The 27,492-nt window shown below is 45.1% G+C and overlaps 1 protein-coding gene across 5 annotated transcripts in view; it reads left to right on the top strand.

Moving 5' to 3' along the window:
• The window catches only part of ARHGAP26 (Rho GTPase activating protein 26), a 424,411-nt gene that overhangs the window by 89,265 nt on the left and 307,654 nt on the right, over window positions 1-27,492 (top strand). For all 5 annotated transcript variants that reach the window (XM_023617500.2, XM_023617501.2, XM_070234027.1 and 2 more), the window contains exons 2-5: window positions 13,434-13,529; window positions 15,419-15,480; window positions 19,768-19,839; window positions 26,318-26,419. In XM_023617500.2, the coding sequence (XP_023473268.1) occupies window positions 13,434-13,529; window positions 15,419-15,480; window positions 19,768-19,839; window positions 26,318-26,419 (332 nt within the window). The remainder of the gene's footprint in view (window positions 1-13,433; window positions 13,530-15,418; window positions 15,481-19,767; window positions 19,840-26,317; window positions 26,420-27,492) is intronic.

Raw genomic sequence — 27,492 nt, 5'->3', positions numbered from 1 at the left:
TAATCCATTTTGAGTTAATTTTTGTGTGTGGTGTAAGATAGTGGTCCAGTTTCATTCTTTTGCATGGGGCTGTCCAGTTTTCCCAGCACCATTTATTAAAAACACTGTCCTTTCCCCACAGTATGTTCTTGGCTCCTTTGTGATAAATTAGTTGATTATGTATGTGTGGATTTATTTCTGGGCTCTCTCTTCTGTTCCATTGATCTATGTGTCTGTTTTTAGGCCAATATCATACTATTTTGATCACTGTAGCTTTATAATATAGTTTAAAATCAGGGAGCATGATGCCTCCAGCTTTGTTGTTTCTTAAGATTGCTTTGGCTATTCGGGGTCTTTTGTGCTTCCTTACAAATTTTAGGATTGTTTGTTCTACTTCTGTGAAAAATTGTTCTAACTCAGTTGTTTTTGTTCCACTCCTTGATACTTGCACATTCTGTGAACACTGTCTACCTTTGGCTTATTGATGAGTAAGGAAAGACTGAAAGGAAAAGGGACTGTGGGTTGTTCTGTCTTTCCCTGTCCCGTGTGAACATGGTCAGCGTAAGGGGTTCACTTATCCAGGGAAATAACATGAGTAAGAAAGGCTATGACGGGGTTCCCTAGTCATTCATATTTCTTAGAACGCTCCTTGCCTTCTTTTTGCATTTGAAGCGTGGTCTCTCAGGGCTGTCAGTGTTCCTATTTACTCAGCTATAAACACAACACGCTTACTTGTATTCACTTTTGATCTTGCTCAACTCCCACATATTGTGGGACCACCAGGATTCTGTGCTCATGGGGCATCGCAAACACCATATGCACACTGGGCCACAAGGAACCCTGGCAACCACACATGACACCCATGTTGTAGGTCTCTCCTCTGCTCATGCACATGCTCTGCTGTCTCACTGAACTTCATTTACAAAATACAGGTTCAACGACAAAATTTTAAAGAATTTGAAGATAGTGACAGGATAGCATTAAACCAAGCAGGCCTGTCTGAGTGTGGGTCCCTGTGTGACAGCACAGTTTGCATGCCCATGAAACCGCCTACCTGCGCCTCAGGTACTCCATCTCTCAGCTGCCCCATAGGCCGGTATCCTAGATTCACTTGAGTCTGTGTGAGGTTTACTAGTTGCAGGCTCAGAGAAGATTAACAAGGCATAGCCCGTATTGGCAGCCCCAGCCCAGGCCTGTGATCCAAGAGTGCTTGGCTCCTCACACACTGAAGGCAGCTGCCACTTGTTTGGGATGCCTGGTTCCAGATGGGTTTCTAGGCAATCAGCACCAGGGCCATTCATCAGTCCGCACCAGGTGCCATGAGCAGGGTCTGTACAAATCAGGTCCTAAACAGAGCTGCCTTCCTAGTTGGTTGTGTGGGCTTCAGAAAGAGACATGATTGAGAACATTTTTGGAAAGACTCAGGGTTCGGAATTTGTGATTTTTAAATTGAATCATGGGGTTCCCTCCTCCCACCCCTACTGTCACCTTGATTTCTTCTGCTATGAGCGTTAATTGCCTGCTTCGGGAACATTTGTAAACCTACGGTCAGGGATTAGAAGTTCCAGCTTGCTCCTTGGAGCACTACCTTTGTAATCTGGAGAGGTTCCATTATGGGTACTTGGTACTAGCTGTTTGAGGGTTTAGGTGATAGCAGTTCTCAGACTTCAGTGTGCATAAAAACCGCCTGGGAGGACCCTGGCCCCAGAAACGTGATTCAGGTGTTGGGTATGAGCTCCCTAGGAAAGTCTGTCACACGTGGTGCTCAGGTATATTTGGGGACCACTAATATTTGGCCTCTCATATTCCGTGATGGTGTGGAGTGAGGGGGTACCCTGAGAACCAGCTGACCCTCGATTTCTTATCTGGTCTGGGGGCGGGAGCTGGGGAGGAGACAGTGTTGGGTACAGAGGCAGTTTGGCAGGGAACCTGGGGATTTCTTGGGAATCTGCAAGAGGGGTGATGGTTGCCCACCTGGACCTACCTGCTTAGTCTTGGGAACACAGCCTCCGCAGAGGTGCAGCGGGGAAGTGGCTCATGAAGGAGGGGGTAAAAGAAAGTGAAACTCGTTTCTGAGAATGTTGTTAGGTGTTTCTCTGTTCAGAATTGCTGGGTACCTTTTTTTTTTTTTAAGGAAACGTTAATTTAATCCAGTGGGAGATGGGCAGATTTTCTTTTTTAATTGAATTTATTCTGGTGCTGAGGAGCAGCCTCCTTGCTTCCTGTGCTATCAGTGGGGAGGAGTGTCTGAGCTGTGCCCAGGGATTAGGTTGATTGTTTAGATCATTAGAATGGTGGGAGGTCAGCAGGATGGTGGGGCGTAAAGGTGGGCGGGAGGAGGCCGAGTGGCATGGCTGTCCTCTCATCTTTACACAGAAATAAATCAGCCTGACATTTTATTTGTTACGTTATTGGGTAAAACTGTATCCTGTTAATACCTACGGTGTTTTGAGTGCTTGCTGCAGGCCAGGCCTGGTCGTCCCTTTTCTCACAGAAATCCCTGGAGATGGCTTTCCCTTTGTCTCCATTGCATACGGGTGGGAGAGAGTACAGAGACCTCGTAGGTGGCCGAGGAGGGATTTTGAACCTTGTGAGTTTGTTCCCAAAGCCCAGCACTTACACACCACCCTAGGCTTGTTTGGCTGCGGGAAGCCCTCAGTTTACTCACCGTGCCTTGTCTTCACTACCCTCGACTTCATCTTAGCTGTTGATGAGAACAACCGGAGGTATGTCTGATTTTGTGCATTATCTCCAGGTTCTGCTGTCCCTGACTTTCTGAGTTAGTAACAGTTGAATGGGAGTTAAGCGCTGATTCTTTGGGCTGGGTTTTTGTTTTTTTTGTTTTCTTTTTGTCCTTTGCTCGAAAAGGTTCAGGGGTTACAGGGAGGTGACGGGCCTTGGCTTCTCTTTTCCTGCTTTTCAAGTGAAACTCTTGCTTGCCTGAATTTGTTCAGGGCAAATGTGGTTGCACAGACCCCAGAGGAGGCAGGGTTGAGGGTGTGGAAAGACAGTAAGTCATAGAACTTAGAGATGCTACGTTTTTCCTTCACAATTCCATCTCCAATCTAAAGACATTGGAACAGAAAGATCTGTGTCCCTTGATGACCTGTGGAGAAATTAATGTGGCTGGGAAATCCATTATCAAGCCTAATTTACTATTTTGGAATTATCCCCTTTTTAAAACCTTTATAATTCTTTTGGTAAATCTCTCTGAAAGTCTTTTCTGAGGTAGCAGTATTCATTTTCCTTTCATTTTATACAGGAAGAAAGGCACAGAAACAGGACAAAATGGCAGTTGCTTGATAACTCCCTGTTGGAAGTGGTGGCACTCAGATCTGTAACTGTTTAAGCAAGTTCTCAGTTCATATCTGGTGTATGGGCCCTGTCTGTGTGGACCTGGGACAGTCAGGGCAGCCCTGCTCCAGATCCTCGTATACTCAGTTTTTCTGGCTCCCTGTCCCTTCTTCATTTTATTGGCAAGGGCTTTCTTATAAACCTCTTTCAAGAAGGTCTGGCTTTCACTATAAGTTTATGACCATAAATTTTGAGATGGCACACGTCACCTTCTTAATCTAATTGAGCCAGCACATCATTGTGAAGACATCATTTTATTTGGGGGGTATTAGTTGCTATGGTTATTTGCTGAGACTAACAGTCTGTATTTTCTCAATTGGATTTTTGGAAACTGCTGTCGGAGAATGACAGAGGCGTGTCTTGCTGTAGGAATACCCAGTATATACCCTCCCCATTAAAATAATTTTTTTAAAAAAGCACAGAAAAAATACTTTGGAATTTTAGAGATAGACAAGACCTTCAAGATCAAATGGTTCAGCCTCCTGGTTTTCAAATGAGTTCTCTAAGGCCCATCGTGTTAAGTAATTTTCCCTAGATTCACGTGCATAGTTGGTTGGGTGAGCAAGGATGCAACCCATTTCTCGTTCTTATTCTAGGTTCTATTCTATTCTTTCTGCAACAGTTTACATCCTCTCAAGGAATCCATTCTTCCAGTATATACTGAGGTCTTGTATGCTCTAGGTGCTGTGCTGAAAGGATGAACACATTGTGGTCTTTGCTTTCAGGGTCTCGAGTGGGAACCCCAACCCTTGCCTCAGAGAGTGTGGTGCCTGGACCAGCAACATTGGCATCACCTGGAAACTTGTTAGAACTGTAGAGTCTTGGGTTCCCAGGCCTACTGAATCAGAATCAGCATTTTGACAAGAACCCCGGGTGACTGGGTGCACATTAAAGTTTGAGAAGCTCTGCTCTAAGAAGGTAGGACATTGTAGAAGCAAAAGCTCTGTACGTCTTGAGGCCCAAGCCAGGATCAACTGCCCCTCCCCCAGTCTGTTCCTCTGCTCCACGTTGAGCATAATAGGAAGGCCTTGGTGTTGACCCAGAGGAAGCTCACCCTTCTCAGCCTGCGCCCCAGCTCGCCCCATCTGGCCCTGACCCCTCCTGGTCTTCCCAGCCCTAGTCTGATCCACTCTCCCTGCAGACCCTTTGGTCTGACTTGTGTGGTCTCTTCTTAATGTCCCACCCCTTTCTTAAAACTTGCCTATTTTAGGGGCAAAGCACAAACACCGCCTTCTCAGGAAACTAGGCGCTTCAGGCCTGTGAATCCTGTAAATCCTCTTTATCTTGGATGTCACGTTAGCACTCTCTTTCTTCTATCTGTTTCATCTGGGGCTGGCCTCCTTCCCCAGGCAATTGACAAAAAGAATTTGATGATACCCTTCTTTCCCCAGTGCATTTAAAAGGTACCACTTGAGTTTAACAAACTTCTCAAGAAGAAACCTATACTGTTTTGAGTTATAGTTCAGTTAAAAATTAGTGTTATTTAGTCCAGAGTTTTTGCCTTGCCTTTCATCTGCAGGGGGTAAAAGGAAATTTTAACTTTATAGATGCAGTAGGGTTTTCTAAGCATCTGAGGAAAACCCTTATGGACTCAAATGTATTTTTAGTAGTTCACTAGAATGGAATTATTTGATTAGTTTGGTGAATCAATGAGGCAAAAATTCCTTAATTCTTGTGCTAATTAAGATTCTTCTTTTTTTGATTCTCTTCTCTCCAACCTGCAAATAAACTTCCACTCAGCCTGTGTTTATGGGAAGGAAAGAAAAACAGGATCCTAAGGGCTGCCCTGTGCTCCACTCTTCCATGATGGGTCTTTTCATTTTTAATTCCCACAACAACCCTGTGAGGTGCGTATTATCCTCATAGTTACATAAACATTTGGACAGGTTCGGGAAGTGCCCAAAGTCACACATCCAGGGTTGGAACCTATGTTTGCAAAGTCCATGCACTTTCTTACTCTTCTGAATTGTCCTTGACTTGGAATGTGTGTGCGACATTTGTACTTGAACGGCCTGGAAATACCCTTTCTTTTTTACTGTTTCACTTGATTAGTCCCTCTCAAAATGGATTTCTTTGTTTTACCTAAGCAAATCACCACTGTTTTCCTTGAGGGAGTTTTTTCTGTGCTGACCTGCCATGAGTCTTGGGGCATTATGTGAATGTAATTGTTCTGAATCCAGTACTTAGTTCTCTGTGTCCTTATGTCCTTATTCTGCTTTGTGTCAGGAGTGATTCACTGATCACTTGAATGATTCAGGTTTGGTGCTGGGCCCTTTAGGGCTGGAGATCTGATGCTGACTTAATCACTTAATATAATGGTTATTGATTTTCAAATGTTTATTAAGCACCTACTCTGTGACATGCACTGTCATTAAGCTAGTCCTTCATTTCTCTATAAAAGATCAAGTGCTATCACTTAAAGTCTCAATGTTCTTATGAGGAAAAGCTGATATAGCACTTTGGAAATACGAATGTCTTTGTGTACATCATTTGTATACAATTATGTATATTTGGTGATGATGCTCCTGATCACTCATAATCAGCCTAAATGTGGAGTTTTCAGTAGGAGCAGAGTTTCTTTGAATTCCTCATACTCTCTCCTTATCTCCTGGCTTACCAGTGGACTGTGCTCCAGTGTGCGGGTTGAGAGGTGTCATCCGTCATCTCATCATCCCACAGGGAGAAAGCTCCTTGACTGGTTGCATATTCTTGCAGTGAAGCAGCATGGGAAGTCAGAGTACAAGTCCCAAACTAAGTTCTGGGACAGCTCCTAGTGAAAGGCTTGATTGTAAATGTTTAAGCTGATGTTGTCTCTCTTCTGTATAAAAATCTGGTTCCCATATCCTTAGGGATGATGTCCAAATTCCTTAGCTTGGTATTTAAGTCCTTCCATGGTTTGGTTTTAGCCTCTTTCCCCAGTCTTACCTCCTGTCCCTCAAGCCAGACTTCCTGCTGTTTCTGGGTAGCTCCTCTGCTTTTGCATCCCTTCGCTTTCTGTTCCTACTTCTGGAATACCATCCCCTGCCCTGCGCCTCCCCCGATTTGTGCCTATCCAAATAGGACTGAACTTTTAAGGCTCAGTTCAAGTGCTACACTGTGTTCTTTTTTTCTGGGAAGCCTCCTCCAGTGGCCCCAGCTGGAACAATATCTCGCTTGCACTTCTGTAGCTATTTTTTTCTACTCTCTGATTGCCTCAGCATGTTCAACCTTAATTTAAAAGTTTGTATACACAGATTGGGCTCTTCTAAATTGTATTCTCCTCAAGGATATGGAATTTATATGTACCATCTTTTTATTCTTTGAGTACATTGATGTCAGACTCTCAAATATTTGAGTAAATTAGACAGTAAAGTGTAGTAGTTTATAGTTTTGGAGTCAGAGGGACCAGGTTTCTTATACTACCACTCATTAGCTGTGTGACTGTGACAGGTTATTTAACCTTTCTGAGTCTATTTCCCCATCTGCAAAATGGGAATGATAATACATACTCAGTAGGATGATTGTAAGGATGAAATGGCTTAAAGTACTTAGTAGGTACATGTTACATAGGAAGTATCCAGTAAATTAATGCATAATATATTTATAGTTATTTTGATATAGATTAAGGGGGGTTTGGGTCTCCCATATTATTCTCGAAGGATGTTTCCACATAAATAGAATTAGAAACTTCATCTGGAAAAGGGTGACACACCTTTCTTTGTTCTGTTTGATTTCATTTTTAAAATCAACTCTGAAAATTTCATTAGCCTTGGTGCTCTGGTTGGAAAAACAAATTCTCCAGAGTCTGTGCTGGCTGTGGCCTCATTTAGGAAATAAAGTTTTAGGGAAATGGCCTCAGGAAAAGTGCGCAGATGTATAATCGGCAGGCACATGATGTAAAGTGCCATGGTTGACATGGTTGGTGTCATGTCATCCTCTGGTGAGGTGAGAGGTTTTCCAAGTCTGCTTCAACCAGATTTGAAGGAATGTGAGAGACGTGTTGGCAGTGACTTCATCCCTCCAGCCCTTCCCCTCCGTGTCTCAGGCTTGAATGGATAAAATGAACACAGGCCCCCTGCATGTATTAGGGCAGTTCTTCCCCTGTGGAGGCCAGAGTCCCTCCCTCCACTGCTGACTGGGCGCCCACTGACATTTCACTTCTCAGGAGGGTGTTGTCTTCAGTGGAACAGGGCCTGTCTCCAGCACTGCATGTGAGGCTGGCCCTGTCCTTTCTCCTTGCATCTTAACACACCTTCTCTGATACAGTTGATCACCACCTAGTGGCCACAGGTAAGACCGTACATCACAGAAACTAGACAAACAACTCTGGGGAACTTTGTTGTATTGTATGAATTGAACACGGTCTGTTTCCTTTTGCTCGTATAATGCAGGGGTTCAGGCCATGGAATGGCATCTAACCAGGGAACATCACTTGCTTTTCTTACAGTTAAGCACTGGAACTAGGTTTAAATGCCACATGCAGATTTGGGGAAATGTGGGTAAGGGGAATTGCCTGCCCCAAGCAGTTTCTGTTAGGATGTCTTCTCAGCTTGCCCAGATATGGGGAAAGAGAGAAGAAGGGTCTCTGGGACTCTTCCTTCATCTTTCTGAGCTCCAGGCTTGAGGATGTGCTGGGGACAAAAGGGGACATGTGCCTATGGCTGAAAGTTGTGTTTATAACTCATTTCTCCTGATCCCTTGGTATAGAGAAGGTTTTGCTTCATGCGCAGCTCTCTCTTCAGCTCTTTGGGAATCTTCAATACACAGCATTAGGGGAGGTGGCTTTATGTTAACAGTAAGCACAGTCCTACATATACAAGCTCCAACCAGACTTACCTAAGTTGGAGTCTCTCCTAAAATACCTAATCTGCTTTTTTCCCTTGTCGAGCATAGAATTGGGCAGTTCACCTTTGATGGATGTAATGAACTAGTGGGGTGTCCAACTTCCTCTCTCTCTCTCTGTTCTTTCTTTGACATCTGCTCTCAACCTGGCTGTGTGCTAGGTTCTGAGGATACAGTGGTTAGCACGAAGGGACATGGTCATCACTGTTATGGAACTTACTCATCAGGTAGATAGCAATCAAAGAATTACCTGAACAAATATAAAATTGCTTTGAAGAAGATGTGCATAGGACTTGGAGTGAAAATAGGGTAGGGTAGGAGTTGGTCTCGTTAGAGAACTCAGGGAAGGCTTCTTGGAGGAGGAAACTTTTGAGTTGAGGGCTGCAGGTAGGAGTAGAGCACATTCCAGGAGCTGGTAGAGGCCAGGGCCTCTGGAGTCCAGAGAGGGAGGTGGAGGCCAAGACACGGAAGGGCCTCTCAGGCCTTGGGAGGGACTTTGGTCTTTGTTCTTGGAGCTCTGGGAAGGCATCGCAGGACTCATTGCTGGAGCTGACATGATTGGGTGGAGAACTGACTGGAGGGACAAAAGTGGATGTGAGGAGACCAGAGAGGAGGCAGTTGCAGTTATCCAGGCACATGGGGGTGTTTGGTTTAGGGGTCGCTGATAGCGATGGGAAGGAGTGTGCAGGATTGAGATTCTTAGGAGGCAGACTGGACAGACTTGGGAAGGAGACTGTGCTGTCAAGGACGACACGTGCGTGTCTTCCTCTGACTTGTGTGGCAGGACAAATGGTGGTGCCCTTTGCTGAACTGGCGACTGAAGAGGCCCTTGGTTGGCTCTTTCGGGAGAGGGTAAGAAAGGCGAGAGAATTTGGTTTTGAGCATGTTGAGTTGTACCTGGGAACTGGGGTTGTGGGATAAAGCTGCAGTCTCTCCGGGGCTTGTGTCCACCTCTCAGCTCTCACTATGGGTCCTCTCGTCTGGGGAATCTCGGACACTCCACGCATAAGCCAGCTTGTGTTGCTGTGACTGATCAGATCAGTACAACAGTTTTGAGGGCCACTTTGTCCAGCCCTGTCATAGGCACTCACTGTGCGTCATGACATGAAACCCCTCAGGAATAGTTCCAGGATCATTCTTAACACAAGGTGAGGAGGCTCAGAGAGTAAGGGTAACTGGCCTTCAGAGAAGGGAGAGATGAGCACAGCTTAGGTTCTTTGGTGTGTGTGCGCTTTTAGCAGCCAGGACGCCAGTCCTGTTGCAATCATTTACCTCGGCAGTTGGTCTTCATCAATTGTAATCAGTTTCTAAGTCCAGGGAGCTGTGACAGAGTAGTGAAAACTTTTAAAGGTAGTTATATAATAGATACACTGAAAAGAAATATAATTGTAAGATTACCTTGAGTCCTTCATCATGGGGGTGTCCATATGCCTGTGTGTTTGTGTGTGCACATGTATGTTAAGTTTTACCCAAGGAGCAAAAGGAAATAGCTTGACGTATGGTTTGCCTCATAAAACCTGTGTAGATTAAGATAGTTTCTAATTTTTAAAAAATTATGATAAACCTTCTGTTTTACTGAACAAAGAATGGTACTTAGGTTAAATTGTCTTAAACTCTGTGCAGATTAGTATCCAGTGTGGCAGAGCATGGCATCTCCAGGAAGAGGAGGGCACTTTCTTCTGGTCCCTTAGTGAGAAGACAGCTTTGGGAGCAGTCTTTGAAGGCCCAGACTTCTAGCTGCTTCTACACCCCTAATCCCTCTGGTCTCCTCACTCAGAGGCAGAGCCTACTTAACTCTGTAAAGCAGACATTTGTCCTCCCCAGAGGCTGCCAGTTATGATTTCTCTCTGGTCTGGCCAGCATTCTGCCTTTCTAGCAACAGATGTTTCTGCAAAGTAAATATTATTGACCGTGCTTGGCTCCTCAGTGTGTCTTGCACTGCCTGAACATGAAACAGTGGGGTTATATGAGCAGGGTGCTGCGAAGCTTGGCATGCACCCAGCACCAGCACTGGCCTCTCCTCCTCCTCTCCTCTCCCTGGAGTGTGCATGTTAGATTCCTGTGTGTATCAGAGTGAAGGCCCCAGAAAGAAATCTCTGTGCAGCTGCATATCCAAGGTGATTATCTGCATGAGATGCCACCAGTCCTTTTGGGTTGAAGTAGAACAAGAGGCAATGGCTCGTGGGTGTTCTCTTTTTGATGTCCTCTCCATTGTCCCAAGTAACAGAGAAGTGTCTATCTTAATGTGGTGAGGCAGCCTGGTGTGCCCACATGCCGCAAGGATCTCGGTTCAGAGGACTTGATTGAGTCACAGATCCCCTGTGTGCTCTTAAGTCAGTCCTTTAACGTTTCTGAGCTCTCAGTACAGGTAGTCATGCTTTACCTCCCTGGGTCCTGTGATTGGAGGATTCACATATTAGGGAAGAATTGCCCAGCCTTGCCTAGAACTGAAGTTTACGGTGTATAGAGTGCTGATTACATAGTGTGTCTCACTGGATCTCCTGACAGCCTCACGGGTTAGGAAGGGCTGACAACTTCTGTTAGATGAGATGACGGAGACTCTGTGACTAAGCTAGGATAGTTACATATGTGGTGAGTGGTGGAGCTGAAACTTGCACCCCAGAGCTAGTGGAGGTTGGGGTGAGGGCTGGGGAAGGGGCTTATCAGCCTGGTTGTAGGCTCCAGTGCAAGTGGAGAAGGGAGTTTCTCCAAAGCAACCTCGAGATGCTGTCCCAAAGCCTGGGGAGCGGAGACTGAACGAGCAAAACAACAGGTATCCACTGCACCTTCACTGAAAGATTTCTCGCTTAAGCATGAGTCATTGAAGCCCATGGTGAGTTCCTTTTCAGCTTCCAATAAGTAGGATTCTCACTCTACCCAGCTGTCCTCACTGGCCTACAGCCCAGTAATGACTCCATACCAGTACTCATTACCTAATCTTCCATCGGGGGGACTGGCTTCTTTATCAGCTTTGTGGGGCCCAGATCGCTTCTCAGGTTTGTGCTGTGGCGGGGTGTGCTGTGTGCCACCGGACAATGAAATTGGGTTACCTCTGGTCATAAGCTAGCAGGTCCTGTTCCTTGTTAAATGAGTCTTCCTGTGAAAAGGCCCCACAAAAGCTTCGTTGTGCGTTATTAGCCACTCCTTGATCCTCATTGGCAACTGCCGCTGGCAGCTCAGCTCTTCAGGTGCGTGCTGGGAGCTTTCCCAAGCTTGGCTTACTTTTCGGCTTTTTTCTACTTTGTTAAGATGGTTGTCCAGCTTGAGTCTGTCTTGCCCTGTTGTGGAGGCACAGGAAGCTTGCTAGGTGGGTAAAGAAGCAATCCTGTTCTTACTCTTTGCTCAGGTCTTTCTTTGTGAGTTCTGAAGCTTTGATCACAAGAATGTTCTGACTAAAATAAGACTGAGTTCAACCTTGCGCACATTCCACGCTTACACCTTTGGCCTCTTGGAGGGCTTTGTCTTCCACTCTGAAAGATTATTCCTTTTTTCCCTCCTGCCTGCCTGTGGCCTCCTGTGTCCTTCCTCCCCACAGTGTTCTGACTTTCCAATGCGTCTGTTCCTTTCTTGACTTGCCAGGGAGTAATTTGTGTTCTCAGGGATATCCTCAGGCTGTGTTGGCCAGTTTTAAAAGATGTCTGATTCCCCTGCCAGCATCTTTGGACCTTTTGTCAAGGACCATTCCATTAAAGTGACTGAGCCAGGGAGAGACCGGAGACCCTTGGCTGTTGGCTCCTGTGTTCTCCTTGTCCACTCCAAGTGTCTTCCTCTTTTGGTGTAGAGCAGAGGACCTTACAAAGGCCACGGCTAACCCCACACCCTTGTTATCCAAGCCTTTGGCAGGTCCATTCCAGATTAGGAGCCGCTGGTATCCACATGGTAGCCTGAGCCCCAGACCTGAGAACAGCAGGATGGCCTAGCTTGGCTTTTCTGCTGGCGGCCATTGCTGGGAATGAATGCTGGGCTTGGCGAGCTGAACACCAGGGGTTGAATTTGTATACAATGCCCCCGCCTCCCCCTCCTCTCCACACACACATTATTCAGCAGACACTGAGCAGGATGCGCTGTCACGTATGTGGACAAGAAAGAAACAAAACCAAAAGATGAAAAAAACATGGCCCCTAACTTCAAGGGACAAATCTGGGAACTAAAAAGGAGAAGTGCTGAGGATCCAGGATGGTTTTATTCCAGTAGGTTATATTGATCTGTGAAGCCAGAAGCTGCCCCCCCGACCCCCCCTTATTAAAGCCAGGCCTTGTTGCCAGTTAGGCCTCATATTTCCCTCCTCTGGGAATTTGAACATAATGCCATTTCCCTTCAATGAGGGAAACATGTACGAGGGTAATTTGAATGATTAGCCTAATCTGCAGGAAGGCTGCACATGGAATTAAGTTAAGCACATTTGTACCAAGCAGCCATGTCTGTCAGGCCACTTAAAGGTACCTTGGTGGTTTTATACCCTTAACAGAAGCTGAGGGTTCAGGAAGGATCATTGGCTTTTATTACTGTCTTAAATGAAAGCTTGTTTTTTAAATTCGACAAGGGCCTCTGAGAGCTTTCTTTATAGATACCATGTGTGGGGTGTGTTTTTACCCCAACCCAGGACATTGCCAGGGCTCTGTTCTCATGGGGGTGGTGGAATGTAGTGACCCAGGGAAATGGCTCAGGTGGAACTTTGTCAGGCTGGCCAGCCACTCTCTCATGAGAGGAGCCAAGAGGGTTCTGAGAACTTGGGCCTCACATGTGCTTGAGCCGGAAGAGGAAGTCCGGGTGCTCCTGTGCCAGGGGGACAGGGGAGTTCCAAGCCCTTTCTTCCAGCTCCATACCAATGCTAGTTTGTGGTGTGAGTTGGACTAGGGGAAGGTATTGTTGAATCCAATGTGGGTGCAGCTTCACTGACCACATGGAGGGTCAGTGCCAGAGCTGAGCAGGAGGGCTGTAGATGCTAATGTTGGCTCTGACTCACCCTTCCTCCCTGACCTCCTTGGGCAAGTGAATTCCCACATGTGTCAAATGGAGAAGACGGGACTCCCTGTGTGGCTTGAGGAATTAGGACCAGAATTGTTAAAGCAAATGTAACAAAAATATTAACTTCCAAAGCAAATCAGTATTTCGTGTTGTAAACAGGTATTCACTATTTTGAATTTACATTCTTTTGTGCTTTGAAACGGACCCAGGAACAAATCTGCTAGCTGCTGTATTAGTGGAAGAACTAAAAAGTACAGTAAATCTAAAAGTCAGTTTATCTCAGTAATTCATGTTTTTCTTTTTCTTGCTAGATTTGTCTTCAGCAAAGCGGAAATTCGCAGATTCCTTAAATGAATTTAAATTTCAGTGCATAGGAGATGCGGAAACAGATGATGAAATGTGTATAGGTAAGTCATAACTGTGTGCAAGATAAAGTTCACTGTTTATCACAACTTTCAGTGTCCTCGCTGAGCCTTTTTCCTGGGATAGGAAGTATCTAAGTGTCATAAATAAAGAAATCCATAGTAACCGTGGAGGGGCCAGAGTTAGGTCAGGCTCAGGGGCCTGGGGCTATTCTGGGCTGCTTCTCAGGGTTCTGAGATTGCCTCTCTCAGCCTCTGGCCTGCAGAAGAAAGCTTGAAGATTTGTGGTAGCACTCTTTTCTTCCTTTTCCTTTAGCATTTGTCATCTGGCTGGTTTGGTGACGTTCTTCCCCCGAAACACAGTACTGAGAACTTAGAACAATAGCAGAATGCACGTAGACAAGGGAAGAATTAGATCAGAGGTTGCAAAATAATAGCTCCTAGGCTGAGATCAGAATGCAGTCATGTTTTCTTTGGCACTCATTTTTTTTTAATTTAATTACCATATAAATTGAATTTATGTATAGTTCCAGTTTTTTTCTTTTTCTTTTTTTTTGAGGAAGATTAGCCCTGAGCGAACTGCTGCCAATCCTCCTCTTTTTGCTGAGGAAGATGGGCCCTGAGCTAACATCTGTTCCCATCTTCCTCTACTTTATATGTGGGATGCCTACCACAGCATGGCTTGCCAAGCGGTGTCATGTCCGCACCCAGGATCCGAACCGGTGAACCTGGGGCCGCTGAAGCAGAACATGAGCACTTAACCGATATGCCACTGGGCTGGTCCCCTATTGTTCCAGTTTTCCAGCTTCTTTGAAAATTGGAGAATCTGATCAGTTGGCCCCACATTCTGACCTGGCTGTAATTGGCTGGAGCTATGTAGCTGCCACTGCCTTCAAATGGGGAGAAGAACTCAGTGTCCAGTTCATAGTGGTCCCCACTCTCCTTTTTGTTTCTTTAACAAGAGGCTGAGGGTGGGGTTACCATTTATCACCTCGCTGTTGCTTCCCTCTTCGCTGTCACCTGTCTCTTCTGTAGGCAACTCTGAGCACAGAGGATTTGCAATGTCGAGACACCTTTCTTTGCTGGGGCCTAGTCATTGCACCTTATTCTTACACTGGACGTCTTTGTTGACTTCATTAAGTGAGCAAGAATTGAGAAAGTTATATTGAATTAATTAAGTCATCAAATGCTTATGGAGTCCCTGTTGCCGTGTGAAATGCCGGGACCTGAGATGAGCAAAGGCAGTTGGGAGACAGCTGAGAGCATTGACAATGCATCATTGTTGTAACTCCTGAGTATATGGATGCTTTTCCCAATATTACACAAATGTCCTGAATATCCTCAGGGCTATGGCGCTTAATGCCTATTGCCTTTTGGAATAATTCTTTCGAGGGAGACTATCCAAGCCTGACTGTCATGCTGCAAACTGCATTGTATTAATAAATGACTTGAGGACTCAAAGAGGAAGAACCCAAGGAGAAGCCAGAGATGTGGCTTCTGATGCCAGCAGTACTGTTTGTTTAGTTCTGATGCCAAAGAAAAGGTTGGGTTCTGACGCAGCCCCGCAACAAAGGTTGAGGAGGTCAGAACCTGGGCAGGAAATCCTTCAGCTCCTAAGCGGAACTCTGCCCCTTCCAGCCTGGGGCCTTGGAGCCGGCCAGCATCTCATCAGTCCTGGGTACTCTCAGGGACAGGCAGGTCTTTTCCTTGAAGGAAATCCTTCCCTGGCTAGCATGCCAGGTGGAATTAACCTGCATTTCTGGGTCATCTTTAATGGTTAATGATTAAAAGATAAAAGGAACCTTGGGAGGCAATTGACTTTAGGTTTCTGCATGTGTCAAGGGATTTCAATCCATAACATAACAGCTGTGTCTGGAAAGGCTCCCAAAGGCTCATTACTTGACTTCCATTCATGGCCCCTTTCTCTTTTCCAGCCAGGTCTTTGCAGGAGTTTGCCACTGTCCTCAGGAATCTTGAAGATGAACGGATACGGATGGTGAGTATGGCTGGGCTGCTCTTGGTCCCAGTGTGGTCACATCAAGGGAATGTGAGATTTGTGGTCAAAAGAACTGGGTTCAAATCCAGGCTGTGCCACTTGAGTACTTTGAGCTCTGATCAAGCCTCATCCTCTCATCTTTGCAGGGTTTGAAGCCTTTTGTAAATGTTAGAGGATTACTCTGGATAACTTTAGAACCACATTGTTGTCTTTCTCAAGCTTCGCTGTAAGCTGTATACATAAAATATATGACTTAAGGGTGGGTCTTTTGAATTATTTAACATTTGGGGGCCTCAGATTCCCTACTGGCAGAATGGGAATGAATGTGTCCTGCTCTGCTCCCCCCTCCTCACTTTATTAAACCCACCCAAGAGCTCTAGCAGGGCGGGGGTCACCTTCACTTTTAATTCTGAAGCACCTAACACAATGCCTGTTGTGTAGTAGGCATTCAGTAAATGGTATTTAGTGAATGATGGTAACTAGAAGAAGTTCTTCAGAGAGGCACTGGGCAAATGGAAGAATCGATGCTGATCTCCAGGTTCTTAAGAGATATCTTTTGTAGTGTGATTTATTCTGATGTGGTTCAGCCTGAACAGACGAGGGATTCCACATCCACAGGGAGTTGTTTTGCATTCTCCCCCATATCCCTGAGATGTCAGGAGTGAAGCCTGATTTGAAATCTCTGCTGGCTGCATGCTGGTTTGTCCCCAGGAGGGCTTGTCTCTAGGCAGCAGTTTTCCAGAGGAATAGGGAGGAGTCCATCAATGAGCATTTTTCTTCTCTCCCCATACTAACAACTGATGGTTTCAGCACTAAGTCTACTGGCTTAGTCTCCTTGGGCTGCCATAACAAAATACCATAGACGGGGTAGCTTGAACTATAAACATTTGCTTCTCACAGTTCTGGAGACTGAGGAGTCTAAGCTCAAGGAGCTAGCTGATCTGGTTCCTGGTATGAGACTTCTTCCTGGCTTGCAGGTGGCTGCCTTCTTGCTGTGTCCTCATGTGGTGGAGAAAGGAGTCGGGGGGAGCTGTCATGTCTCTTCTTAAAAGGGCACTAATCCCGTCATGAGGACTCCACCTTCATGCACTAATTACCTTCCAAAGGCCCCATCTCCAGATACTATTGCACTGGAGGTGTTAAGAGATAAACTGAGGCATAATAAACTTTTAAGAGTTTATTTCAGCAAAAATTGGTTAGAATCAGGCAGTGCCAAACCAGAAGTAGTGAGGAATGCTGCACCTACAGCGGCTAGAGGAAAGACTTTTGTAGAAAAGATGTGGAAGCAAAGCAAGGACACTATTTGGCAAAAGCTTAAGTGGTTGCTTTATTTGGGAAAGCCTGGCTGTTTGTGATTGGTCCTTAGGTTTTGATTTCTCAACCTTGAGGCATTTACAGGCTTGGTCTGTGTAGGCTGCTAAGGCATTAGAGCCACTTCAGTCTAATGGCCTCCTCATTTAATTAATTTAGCAGAAGTTAGGGCTTCGACGTATGAATTTGAGGGGGACACAATGTAATCCATAGCATCTACCGAGACTTTATGTAGCCACACATTTTCTATTTTAACCCTCATGACGACTCTGTGAGGTGGTGCCTTATATCATACCCCATTGTCCAGGTTTGAAGATAGTCCGTTTACAGATGTTAACATGCCCATGCCCGAGATGACACAGTTAATAAGTGGCACAGTCTGCATTTAAACCCGTGTGTGTGTTATACCAAAGAATGTGGGAATTTCTTTGAAACTCCCAACAGAGCAGAAGCCTCTCAACCTTCTTACCCTGCAGAGAGACACTCTGTTTCCCTTGATTGCTCGCTGCTAGGTGCTTGAACCAGAATCCAGAGGGTGGTGGCGGCAGCAGCAGTGTTGGTGTGGGTGGAGGCTGGGGAAAGCTTCTGTGTTTGTGCACGTGCTCGTGCCTGAGAAAGGGAAGTGATTCTTTTGAGTCTGATTCTTGGCCGAGTCAGTATTTGGGGGTGGGGGGTGTGGTGAGCACATCACGATGAATACCCTGCAGATTGCTATGGCCTGTGGTAGGGGAACAATGACTGGATTATACTTTTCAGCTTGCCTCTGCAATTTTATTATTAATGTCAGTAAATTGAGTTTCTACTGTCTGCATCTGAGTATCTGGCCATCACAAGCCCCTTCCCTGCTTCTTCGCCCTGTGACAGCTTCACGATCACTTCGGCTTAGCGGAGCCGCACCGTCTTTGGGAAGCCTCCCCTGAGTCCCTGGGATATTTAGCCACCCTCTGTATTTTCTTAATAGCCAGTTCACGCCTGTGGTTCTGCATTTACCACGTTGTGTCTTGATAATTACTGCACGTATCTATGTTCCATGGTAAATAGAGTTCTTGGAGGCCAGAGAATGGGCTACTGTGTCCCCAGTATCAGCACTGTGCTTGGAACTGAGTGGCAATTACACAGATTCTGATTTAATTGGTCTTGAGTGTGGCCTGGACATTGAGATTTTTAAAAGCTCCCCAGGTGACCCTAACATGCGGCTAAAGTTGAGAAGCACTGACTTAGGTTCTCAGTACACCATTGTAAGCTTCAGAGACTTACAGTTGATTTGTGGAGACTTAAACAAATGAGCCAATCAAATAACAATAAAGATAAAACAAGGTAAATAACATTGCAACATTCCAGTGTTAAAATGCTCTCTTCTGAAACAAGTGCTCTCAAAATGGAGAAACAGGCAAATGGCAATAAGTTTGGAGACCTGTCGCCTTCTATCCCCACATTGTCCAGTTGGTTCTTTGCTGTGTCTGTCCTGGCTTCTGGCATTTACTCTCTTGGTTTGTGATGGACATGCATGTGGTTTAGAAAAATAATTCTTTGTTGCAATGAGATTCTTGAAATAATTAGTTGAGCGACGAGTGAGCAGTGAATGACTTAAAAGGAAAGATCGTAAAGTATTGGACTGCCTTAGAAAAGACCCATAGAATCTGAGAGCTGGAACAATCCAGCCTACTCATTTTGCAGATGAGGAAATTAGAGCCCAGAGAGGTTAAATGTTTTGCCCACGGTCACACAGTTGGCAGCCAATCAAGAAATCTTTCACTCATTCATTTAGTCATTCAAAAGTATTTGAGTGCTCCTTTGTTTCACTCTCTTCTGTTTTTTGGGGAGAGTGGTGGGTAAGTGAGCATTTACAAGATAGGGGGGCGTGTGTGTACAGTGGTGAACCAGAAAACTTCAGCTGGAGTTTCGTCTTCTTTCTTATGAAGAAAACACTTGGTGGGGTGGCGGGAAGTTTTAGATTATGTTGGTGGTTAGGGAAGGCCTCCCTAAAGAGGTAACCTTTAAGCGAAAACCTGAATTACAATGAGTAATGGGTGGTCCATGGAGGATCTGGGGACAGAGCATCTGAGGGAACGGCCAAATGCAAAGGCCCGGGAGTGAGATAGGTTTGGTACATTTGAGGTGCATTGGGGTGATGGTGTGGTTGGAGTGCAGACCTGATGGGGCGAGTGCTGTGAGATGAAGCTGGGAGGCAGCCACTGATCGGAGACAGATGTCCTGATCCCAGTCCAGTACTGCTGGGCTCCACAAAATCAGGCTGGGAAGGTTTTCATACCTCCAGATGTCCAAAGGTGTTTCGTTTTTGTTTTTAACCTAGACTTTGTGTTGATCTACTTTAAATGTATCTACTTAAATATAACTTGAGTGAATGAGCATTTACAGGAAGGTGTCACCCGAAGCTTGAAATTAGACCCAACTCTGTTACCAGTTTCCGTCTGCCTTCAGGTGGTTTCTTACGTATTTAGAGGTCCTCATTTTTATTTTTAAAGAATCAATCTTAATCATGCCTAGGAAGAATGTCATGTTTTGAGCTGATGACTAGATTTTGACTTGACTTTCTGTTAGTTCAAGTGTTGTGAACAGTTGCCACATGCACAGTGTTGCTTACTCAAATTTTCTTCCTCTTTTTTTTGTGTGAGGAAGATCGGCCTGAGTTAACATCTGTTGCCAGTCTTCCTCACTTTGCTTGAGGAAGACTGTTGCTGAGCTCACATCTGTGCCAGTCTTCCCCTACTTTATGTGGATGCCACCACAGCATGGCTTGACGAGAGGGGCTAGTTCTGTGCCCAGGATCCGAACCTTCAAACCCTGGGCAGCGGAAGCAGAGTGCGTGAACTTTACTACTACACCATCGGGCTGGCCCTGATGGCTTACTCAAATTTTATCCTGAGACACGGGGAGGCATTTTGCATCAGAACTGCTGTAATTCTTTACTGATACTGCTTTTCTGTCTCCCCCACCCCCATTTTTCCTCACCAGATTGAGAATGCCAGTGAGGTGCTCATCACCCCCTTGGAGAAGTTTCGAAAGGAGCAGATTGGGGCTGCCAAGGTGAGAATTTTGCAAGCCTTGATCTTGGATTTTAGGGCAGGAAGTCTGGAAAACACGACACTTTCTTCAGAAAATCTTCAGAAAAATCTAAGCCTACTGTCTTCAGAAAATCTTGGGTAGATAAACCTGTTCTGTTCTTCATAAGTGTCTGAAGTAAGACTGAGTGGTCAGCCCCAGAGCAGTCATTCTAGTATTTTTTCTAATTATTTTATGCTAGTTCATAAATCATCCAAAGGTGGAAACCGTGCTTCCTCTGTATTAGTAGACACCTGTGTGCTTGGACAATGTGGAATTGTATTCATTGTGGAGGTCCAGGGCTCAGAGCCTAGAATAGGGGTTGCAAGTTGGGCCTTTTGGGCATGGGGACCCTGTTCTTTGCCTATTTTTGCTGTGTGTGAAAATGAGCCTTCTGTTGCTAGATCTTTAAAGTTTTCAAGAGAAGGTGTAGAGTCAGAGTTTTATATGATATTTCTTGGTTTATAAGGGGCTGGCCTGGTGGTGCAGCGGTTAAGTGCGCACGTTCCGCTTCTTGGCGGCCCAGGGTTTGCTGGTTCAGGTCCCGGGTGCGGACATGGCACCGCTTGTCAAGCCCTGCTGTGGCAGGCGTCCCACATATAAAGTAGAGGAAGATGGGCATGGATGTTAGCTCAGGGCCAGTCTTCCTCAGCAAAAAGAGGAGGATTGGCAGTAGTTAGCTCAGGGCTAATCTTCTTCTTCAAAAAAAAATGTTGGCAAATAATTTAAAAATAGATATTACACATTGTATGGGTCAAAAAAGTGGGACTGCTTCAACCCAGAGGTCACCATTTGTTATCACTGATCTGGAGAGACCTTAGGTGAAACTTAGCTGATTCTAAAGTATTACTGAAAGACCAAAAAGGGAATCATGTTCATTTTCTGAAGGTGGAGTCTCCGGGGTTCCCCTGCCTGTGGTAAATCACTGGGAAACCCTAGAGAGTTTGACCTTCAGTACAGCGTTAGACGCTTCCTGCAGGGAAGATGTTTTCCTTGGAATCTTAAAAGGATTTTCAAGATTTTCTTCCTGTTTTTCCAGGAGTCATTCAGCTGCAGTCCCTTGCGCCCCCTGCAGGGGGTTTTGAGTAACATCACCCTCTTCCTTGCTGAGATGGTGTGGACTTGGCTTAGTTGTGAAATGGTTTTGAGAGGTACCTGTAGGTGGGGAAAAAAATAGTGGAAATGTAATGAAATGGAGTCCCCCGCCCCCCCCAACTAAGTGCATGTGCTTTCTGAAAACGAGTATGGCTAAGGCCTGGAAGAGATGATGCTCGTTTCAGTCAGGGTTATTCCGAGGGATGGTTGGCTGTAGTTTGAAGGAGGGATCATGGCAAAGATTCTTCTTCCACTTCTACAGCACTCTTCTACCAGTTTTAGTTTATATTTACAAAGAACTTGGAGCTCATTGGTTTTGTATCAGAGATTAAGGAACGTTTAACTTAAAAGAAGTCTTGTTCCATTCAGATTCTGTCCAAGATTGTGCGCAAACCCAGTGATGGGTGAGAAAACGCTGTGTGTGGGGCCCCTCCCCACCCAAGTTCTCATCATTGCAGGTCCAACGAGCAACTTCTCTCCAGTGGCCATGGAGCTGGTGCCTCCCGCTCCTGAAAACACATGGCAGCGGCTCTGGAGGCTCTGAAGAGCTTTGAGGCAGAGGCAGAGCTGACCTGTTTATTGAGTCATCTTTCCAATAGTCACTTCTCCCTCTGAGCACAGATGCCTCCCACTCTGGTCCCTTCCCTCAGTGCTGGTTTGGGGGTTACCACAGTTACCGTGAAGGAGGAGTAGAAGTCTGAGTGGGCTCCCTTTGGTCAATGCCAGTGATGGTAATGACAGGAGCAGGTACTTTTCTGGGTGGGGAGAGCGGGTTATAGATGGTGAGAAATAGAAGAATAAAAAAATTTAAGTAAAATAGTCACTCACCAAAACATGTTTCATCTCACACGCACTCTATTCTCTCCCTCCTGTTGAAGAATGATGTGATGACTTTGGGAATGCTTTCTCATCCCTCCCCTTTTGTCATTTCTTTCTTTCAGTATACCTGTTCCTCTCCCCCCACCCCCCCACACCCATACATTTGTATCATAGTATTATGTACATTTGAGAGAAAACAAAGAAACAACAAACCCTCTACCAGGCAATTTAGGGAGCAGACTCCAGAATATCTAAGAGCCAGCAAGTGCTCTTCAAGGGCCAAGTGGAAGTTTCTGAACTCTGTCTGTGTGATGCTAAAATTACCCTTCCTTCTCTTCCACCCTCTGGTGCTGCTTCGGTTGCTATAACAACCTGTTGCTACTTGCAAGAAGCAGAAGTTAGAGTGTTGGGTATGAAGCCTGCCGGGGGGAGGACTCCTGGGCATTCTTGTGCTACTGTGGCTGCTCAGGAGTAGGGCACAACCCTGGAGCTTGGCGTAACCATGGTCCTACGTTTAGATTTCTGAGTTTGGGGGAGTTTATTTTTCCTGCAGCCGGAGTTGGCTCTACAGTTAAAGTAGCATAGATGTTAGAGAGCAGTGGTTGAGAGGGGCCCTAGAACTGGACTGCCTGAGAGCAAATCCCACTTCTGCCACTTGCATGTCAACTTACAGAGGTCACCGAACCTCTCTGTACCAGTTTTCTGAGCTATAAAATGGGGATAACGATAGTGCTTACCTCAGAGTTATTTTGAGGAAGAAATGAATGAACTCACATAAAGCGCTTGAAACAGTGTCTGTCATATAGTCAGTTGATGTTAGCTATTACATTCAATAAACACAGTTCATTCATTTAAAAAATATGCGAGAGCCTGTTCTATGCCTGGCTCTTGCTACACACTGACGTGTGGTGGAGACCAAGTGCAGACGGTTGCTGTGTTCGTGGTGTGGCTGGGGGGAAAGACATTAGAAAAAAGAAAGAAACATATAATGTCAAATTGTGATAGGTGCTATGAAGGGTTACTGACTTGGGACATGAAAAGCAAGAGATGTTTTTAATAAGAAGGAGGTAGGTTTAGATGATGGACCTCATTATCACCATTACCACCATCATACCACCACCACCATCATCACGGAGTTTTATTGAGCAATTTCCATGTGCCAGGCTCTCTGCTAAGCACTGTATACAGTTTATCTCATTTAGTCCTGACAATCCTATCAGGAGGTGGGTGTTATCCTTATCTCGTTAGACAATCTCTGAGCCGCAAGAGCAAACCTGAGTAGTTATCTGGGCATCCTGAGTTTATAGATGAGGGAGCCAAGGCCTGGGGAGGGGCAAGGATTTGTTTAGAGTCAGTCCATGTAGAGTTAGGAATAATTTCTAGGATCCTGTTTAGCCACCCGCAGTGGACTCCCTGGAAGATGACGCCATCTTGTAACTGAGTAAGACCACCCTCCCATCTTAAGAACACTATCCAAACCTTAGTAGAGTTATTCCGCTGAGGTCTTATTGCTGAAGACGGCTTCCCGTTCTCTCTAGATTTGGCTCTCCTCTTCAACGTGGAATGTGGAGGCTTGAGTTGCCAGAAAGTCACAAAATGCCAGTGACTCATGTTCCCTGGCCTTTTCTCATTTCTGCCCAGCTGGAAGATACCGGCACAGGGTTCTCATTTTTGGGGTTGCTGACAAGGCTGGGGGAGTGGCTGTGCCAGCATTACTTGGAGTTAGAACCCCAGCTCAAAGTCGCCGATTTCTGTGAAGGAAGAGGTGCTTGAGTCAAGAGTCTTGCCTGTACCTCTCCTCAGGTTTGAAGGAGTAATGTCTCCTCAGGCTTTTTCTTCATATGTTTTCACATGTTTAATTATTCTTGTATGTAAGGACACTGGGCCCTCCATATCTGTGGGTTTCTGCATCCAAGGGTTCAACCAGTCATGGATGGAAAGGCCTATGATGGTTCTGTCTGTAGTGAACACATACAGACTTTTTCTTCTTGCCATTATTCCCTAAATAATACAGTGTAACAACTGTTTACATAGCATTTACATTGCATTAGGTATTATAAGTAATCTAGAGATTATTTAAAGTATAAGGGGGGGTGTGGGTAGGTTGTATACACATACTATGCCATCTTATACAAGGGACTTGAGCATCTGTGGATTTTGGTATCTACGAGGGCCCTGGAACCAGTCCTCTGTGGATACTGAGGGATGACTGTAGTCTTTCAAACAAAATTTAGATTTTTAGAAATGGATACCTGTCAGCTAAAGTGGGTATATGATGATTCTACCCACTTCGTAAGGCTTAGAGTCTTGCTGTTGACCAGATAAATGCTGTTCTGACGTGGTAGGAGCCTGTCTGTCAGAGCTTCAGGCGAGGGCTCCTTGGTGATTCCTCTGCTGCTTAGGCTCAGGGCTCTGCTGAGAGCATTTGCGCTTACTGCTCTCCTGTTCTAGAAGGCTCCCCTCTGCCATCTCCTGTGATGAGCAGGTCTTAGCTCACCACTCCCTGCCCCAGTGCGGCCTTTCCTGAGCTCCTTCTCTGCAGAACCTCTGTGACCGCACCTGTTTGTGTCCTTCATAGCACTTCAGGCAGTCTGTAATTATGATGCTTATTTGTTTGCTGGTTAAATGTATTTCTCCTTATACTGGAACATCCCCATCAGGAGCGTAGGGACCACTTCTGCCTGTATTTCCGGTGCTTAAAGGAGCCTAACACAGAAGGTTGCTCGTTATCCCTTTGTTAAATGAGTAGAGATGTCTCTGAACCTCCTTATTCGGCTGCCAAGTTTTCTCTCCTCTTATAGGACTTGGAGTTGTAGAAAAATATTCCCTGTGGGCTCCACATGAGTCAAAGCAGGACTGATGCCCTCGGTTAGTAAATTGGATCCTGTGTACCAGGCCAGTGTCAACCTTCTTCCTGCGCCCTTGCCTGCTGTCCCCATTGGAATGTGAAAGGAAGGGAGACTGCCTGTGACACTGTGTCCCAGGTGTGGATGAGAACACGGGCTTTGGAGGCAGCTTGTCCTGGGCTCCAATCCCAGCTCTATCACCATGACTTTTTACAAGTCAACCTCCCTGGATCTAAGTTTTCTTATCTATAAAATGGGGAATAAAAATAGAACCTCAGTGACTGACTTGGTAGGGGAGCAGGGATTGTTATGTATATTATGATATTTGTATTATTTATATCACTTTAAAAGCAATAATAAATGATAAAAATTTCCCAAATGGAGGAAGAAAGTCACCCATTATCTCATTTCCTTAACTCAAATATTTTCATTGGCGTATTTTCCTGTCTAATCTTTGTCCAAAAGTAGACAACTCTACATAGGATGTACCAAGTTCATATCACACTATTATTACTTTTCATTATATCATGAACATTTTTCCATATGACTGCCTAGCCTTCCTAGTTATATTTTTTGGATGTCCCCATACTTTAATTAACCCAAACCCTATCCTTGGTAATGATGCTGCTGCTGCTGGGGCTTTTTTTTTTTGCTATTATAAATGATGATGCAGTGAACACATTTGTGAATATAATGTCTTCTTTGTTTTGAATTATTCCTTAGTTTAAAGACCCATATGTGGGGCCAGCCATGTGGCCTACTGGTTAGGTTCAGTGCACTCTGCTTCAGCAGCCTGGGTTTGGTTCCCAGGCGCAGACCTACACCACTCATCAGCAGCCATGCTGTGGTGGTGACACACATACCAAATAGAGGAAGACTGGCACAGATGTTAGCTCAGGGTGAATTTTTATCAGCAAACCCCCCCAAAAAACCACATATGTGATACTATTGCATCAAGAGATATTTAAGTCTATATATTAAGAGGTATTTTCTGAACACTGTTAAAGCTGGATCTCCCTTAGTCTAGACTTGTCCCATTTAAGCTGTAAGTAGATCTTCCTGCTTTGAGATTAGCTTCATAGGTAACTTCCCTCATTCATTTGGCTTTGAATGTCCTTGTAAGTTAGAAACAAGAAATTTCTGTTTTACAGGGCCAGCCCAGTGGCACAGTAGTAAAGTTCGCACACTCTGCTTTGGAAGCCCTGGGTTCTCCGGTTCAGATCCCGGGTGCAGACCTACGCACCACTTATCAAACCATGCTGTGGCAGGCATCCCACATATAAAATAGAGGAAGATGGGCACAGATGTTAGCTCAGGACCAATATTCCTTAGCAAAAAGAGAAGGATTGGCAACTGATGTTAGGTCAGGGCTAATCTTCCTCAAAAAAATAAAAAAAAAGAGAAAGAAATTTCTGATTTACAATTGAAGTTCTTAGAAGGTGGTTTCCTGGCTTTGCCACTATTGAATACTGGTATTTACCGCATTTCTAGCATTGTAGTGGTGCCTGTGAGAGACAGACACTCAAAAGCATCGGACTGTTGATGGGTGGGTGGTTGGTCTAATGGAGCTGAGTTGTCTGCTGCTGTTCTGTGGTCTGAGGGAATGATGAAGCCATGAAGATGAGCAGAAAGATCTTGACAAGGTTGCTTTTGTTCCTGTAACATTTTACTCCTTTTCTCCCCTCCTTTCCTTTTTTTGCCAGGAAGCCAAAAAGAAGTATGACAAGGAGACAGAGAAGTATTGTGGCATCTTAGAAAAACACTTGAATTTGTCTTCCAAAAAGAAAGAATCTCAGCTTCAGGAGGTAAGAACCTTCACCAGTATCCTGAATACAGTGTTTCATTTTTACATGGTGCTGTGGATATGTGCTGGTTGCTATTTGCCAGAAAATCCTAGGTTGGGAGAGACCTCAGAAACCAGGAGCTTGCTCCTGATCCCTCGTCTGATGTCTGATGCCCAGATTACCTTTAAATCTTCCCACCCACACCACTTCCTCGTGGCTGCCCAGCTTGTCCACGGCAGAGGAACGTACTACTACTCAAGATCACTCGCCTCCTTCTTAGGCATCCATAATTACCAGAATGTGCCTCCGCCTCTCAAACTGAGACCTGTTTTCCTGTTTCTCTCACCCTTGAGCTTGATTCTGTACTCTGTTACCTTACCTTTCTGACTTCCTGCCTTATGTCAGTAATTTGAAATGTTGACATCTGAAACACTGGGGTCATCCTTTCTTAATGTTAATTTTTTTTTTTTTAAATTTCAACCAGTACTTGACATTAGTTTTGTGGGTTTTTTAAAATCAGTATTTTATTGTCATTCATATGGTTTGTGTTTTGGTAACCTTGTTTTAAAAAGTTAAATTCTCTGATCTGCCCTTGGTCTTTTTGGATTTGCATGGGGCCTTTTTAAGAGTGCTTCACTTGGAAAGAAAAAAAAAATCAGCTTTGCAGCCATGAAACTGTGACCATTTTTATTTAGTTCATAGAGGTTTGCACGGTGAGGGAGTTTATGTTTCTGGGAGACAAGGCAGTTTCCTAGTGGAACTGCTAATTTGGCTGCACGAGTGTCATCTTATTTAACTCTTACAAGTTGCCTGACCTTTTTCAGGTATGTCCTAAAGAGAGGCTACGGCTTCTAAGCTATCCCTCATTCTTAAATTTCCTTTCTTTTTGAGCAAATACTATGCCAGTACTTCTGTCAGGTGACAGTTCATATGAAAATGGCAGGTCAAAGGTTGAAAGCTGAAGGTAGTAACTCAGGAGACAGCGGAGTCCAGTCCCTTCCAACCAGGGTTGGTTACATATCCTCAGTTAGAATGTGCTGTTCTCAGAACTCTTTGCTTTGAAATGAGTGTTTAAACCAATTATTTGAGTGATG

Source organism: Equus caballus, chromosome 14 (assembly GCF_041296265.1).
Source record: "Equus caballus isolate H_3958 breed thoroughbred chromosome 14, TB-T2T, whole genome shotgun sequence".
Classification (NCBI taxonomy): domain Eukaryota; kingdom Metazoa; phylum Chordata; class Mammalia; order Perissodactyla; family Equidae; genus Equus; species Equus caballus.
The sequence above is the reverse complement of the archived record's forward strand: the minus strand, read 5'-3'. Positions and strand labels throughout refer to the sequence as shown.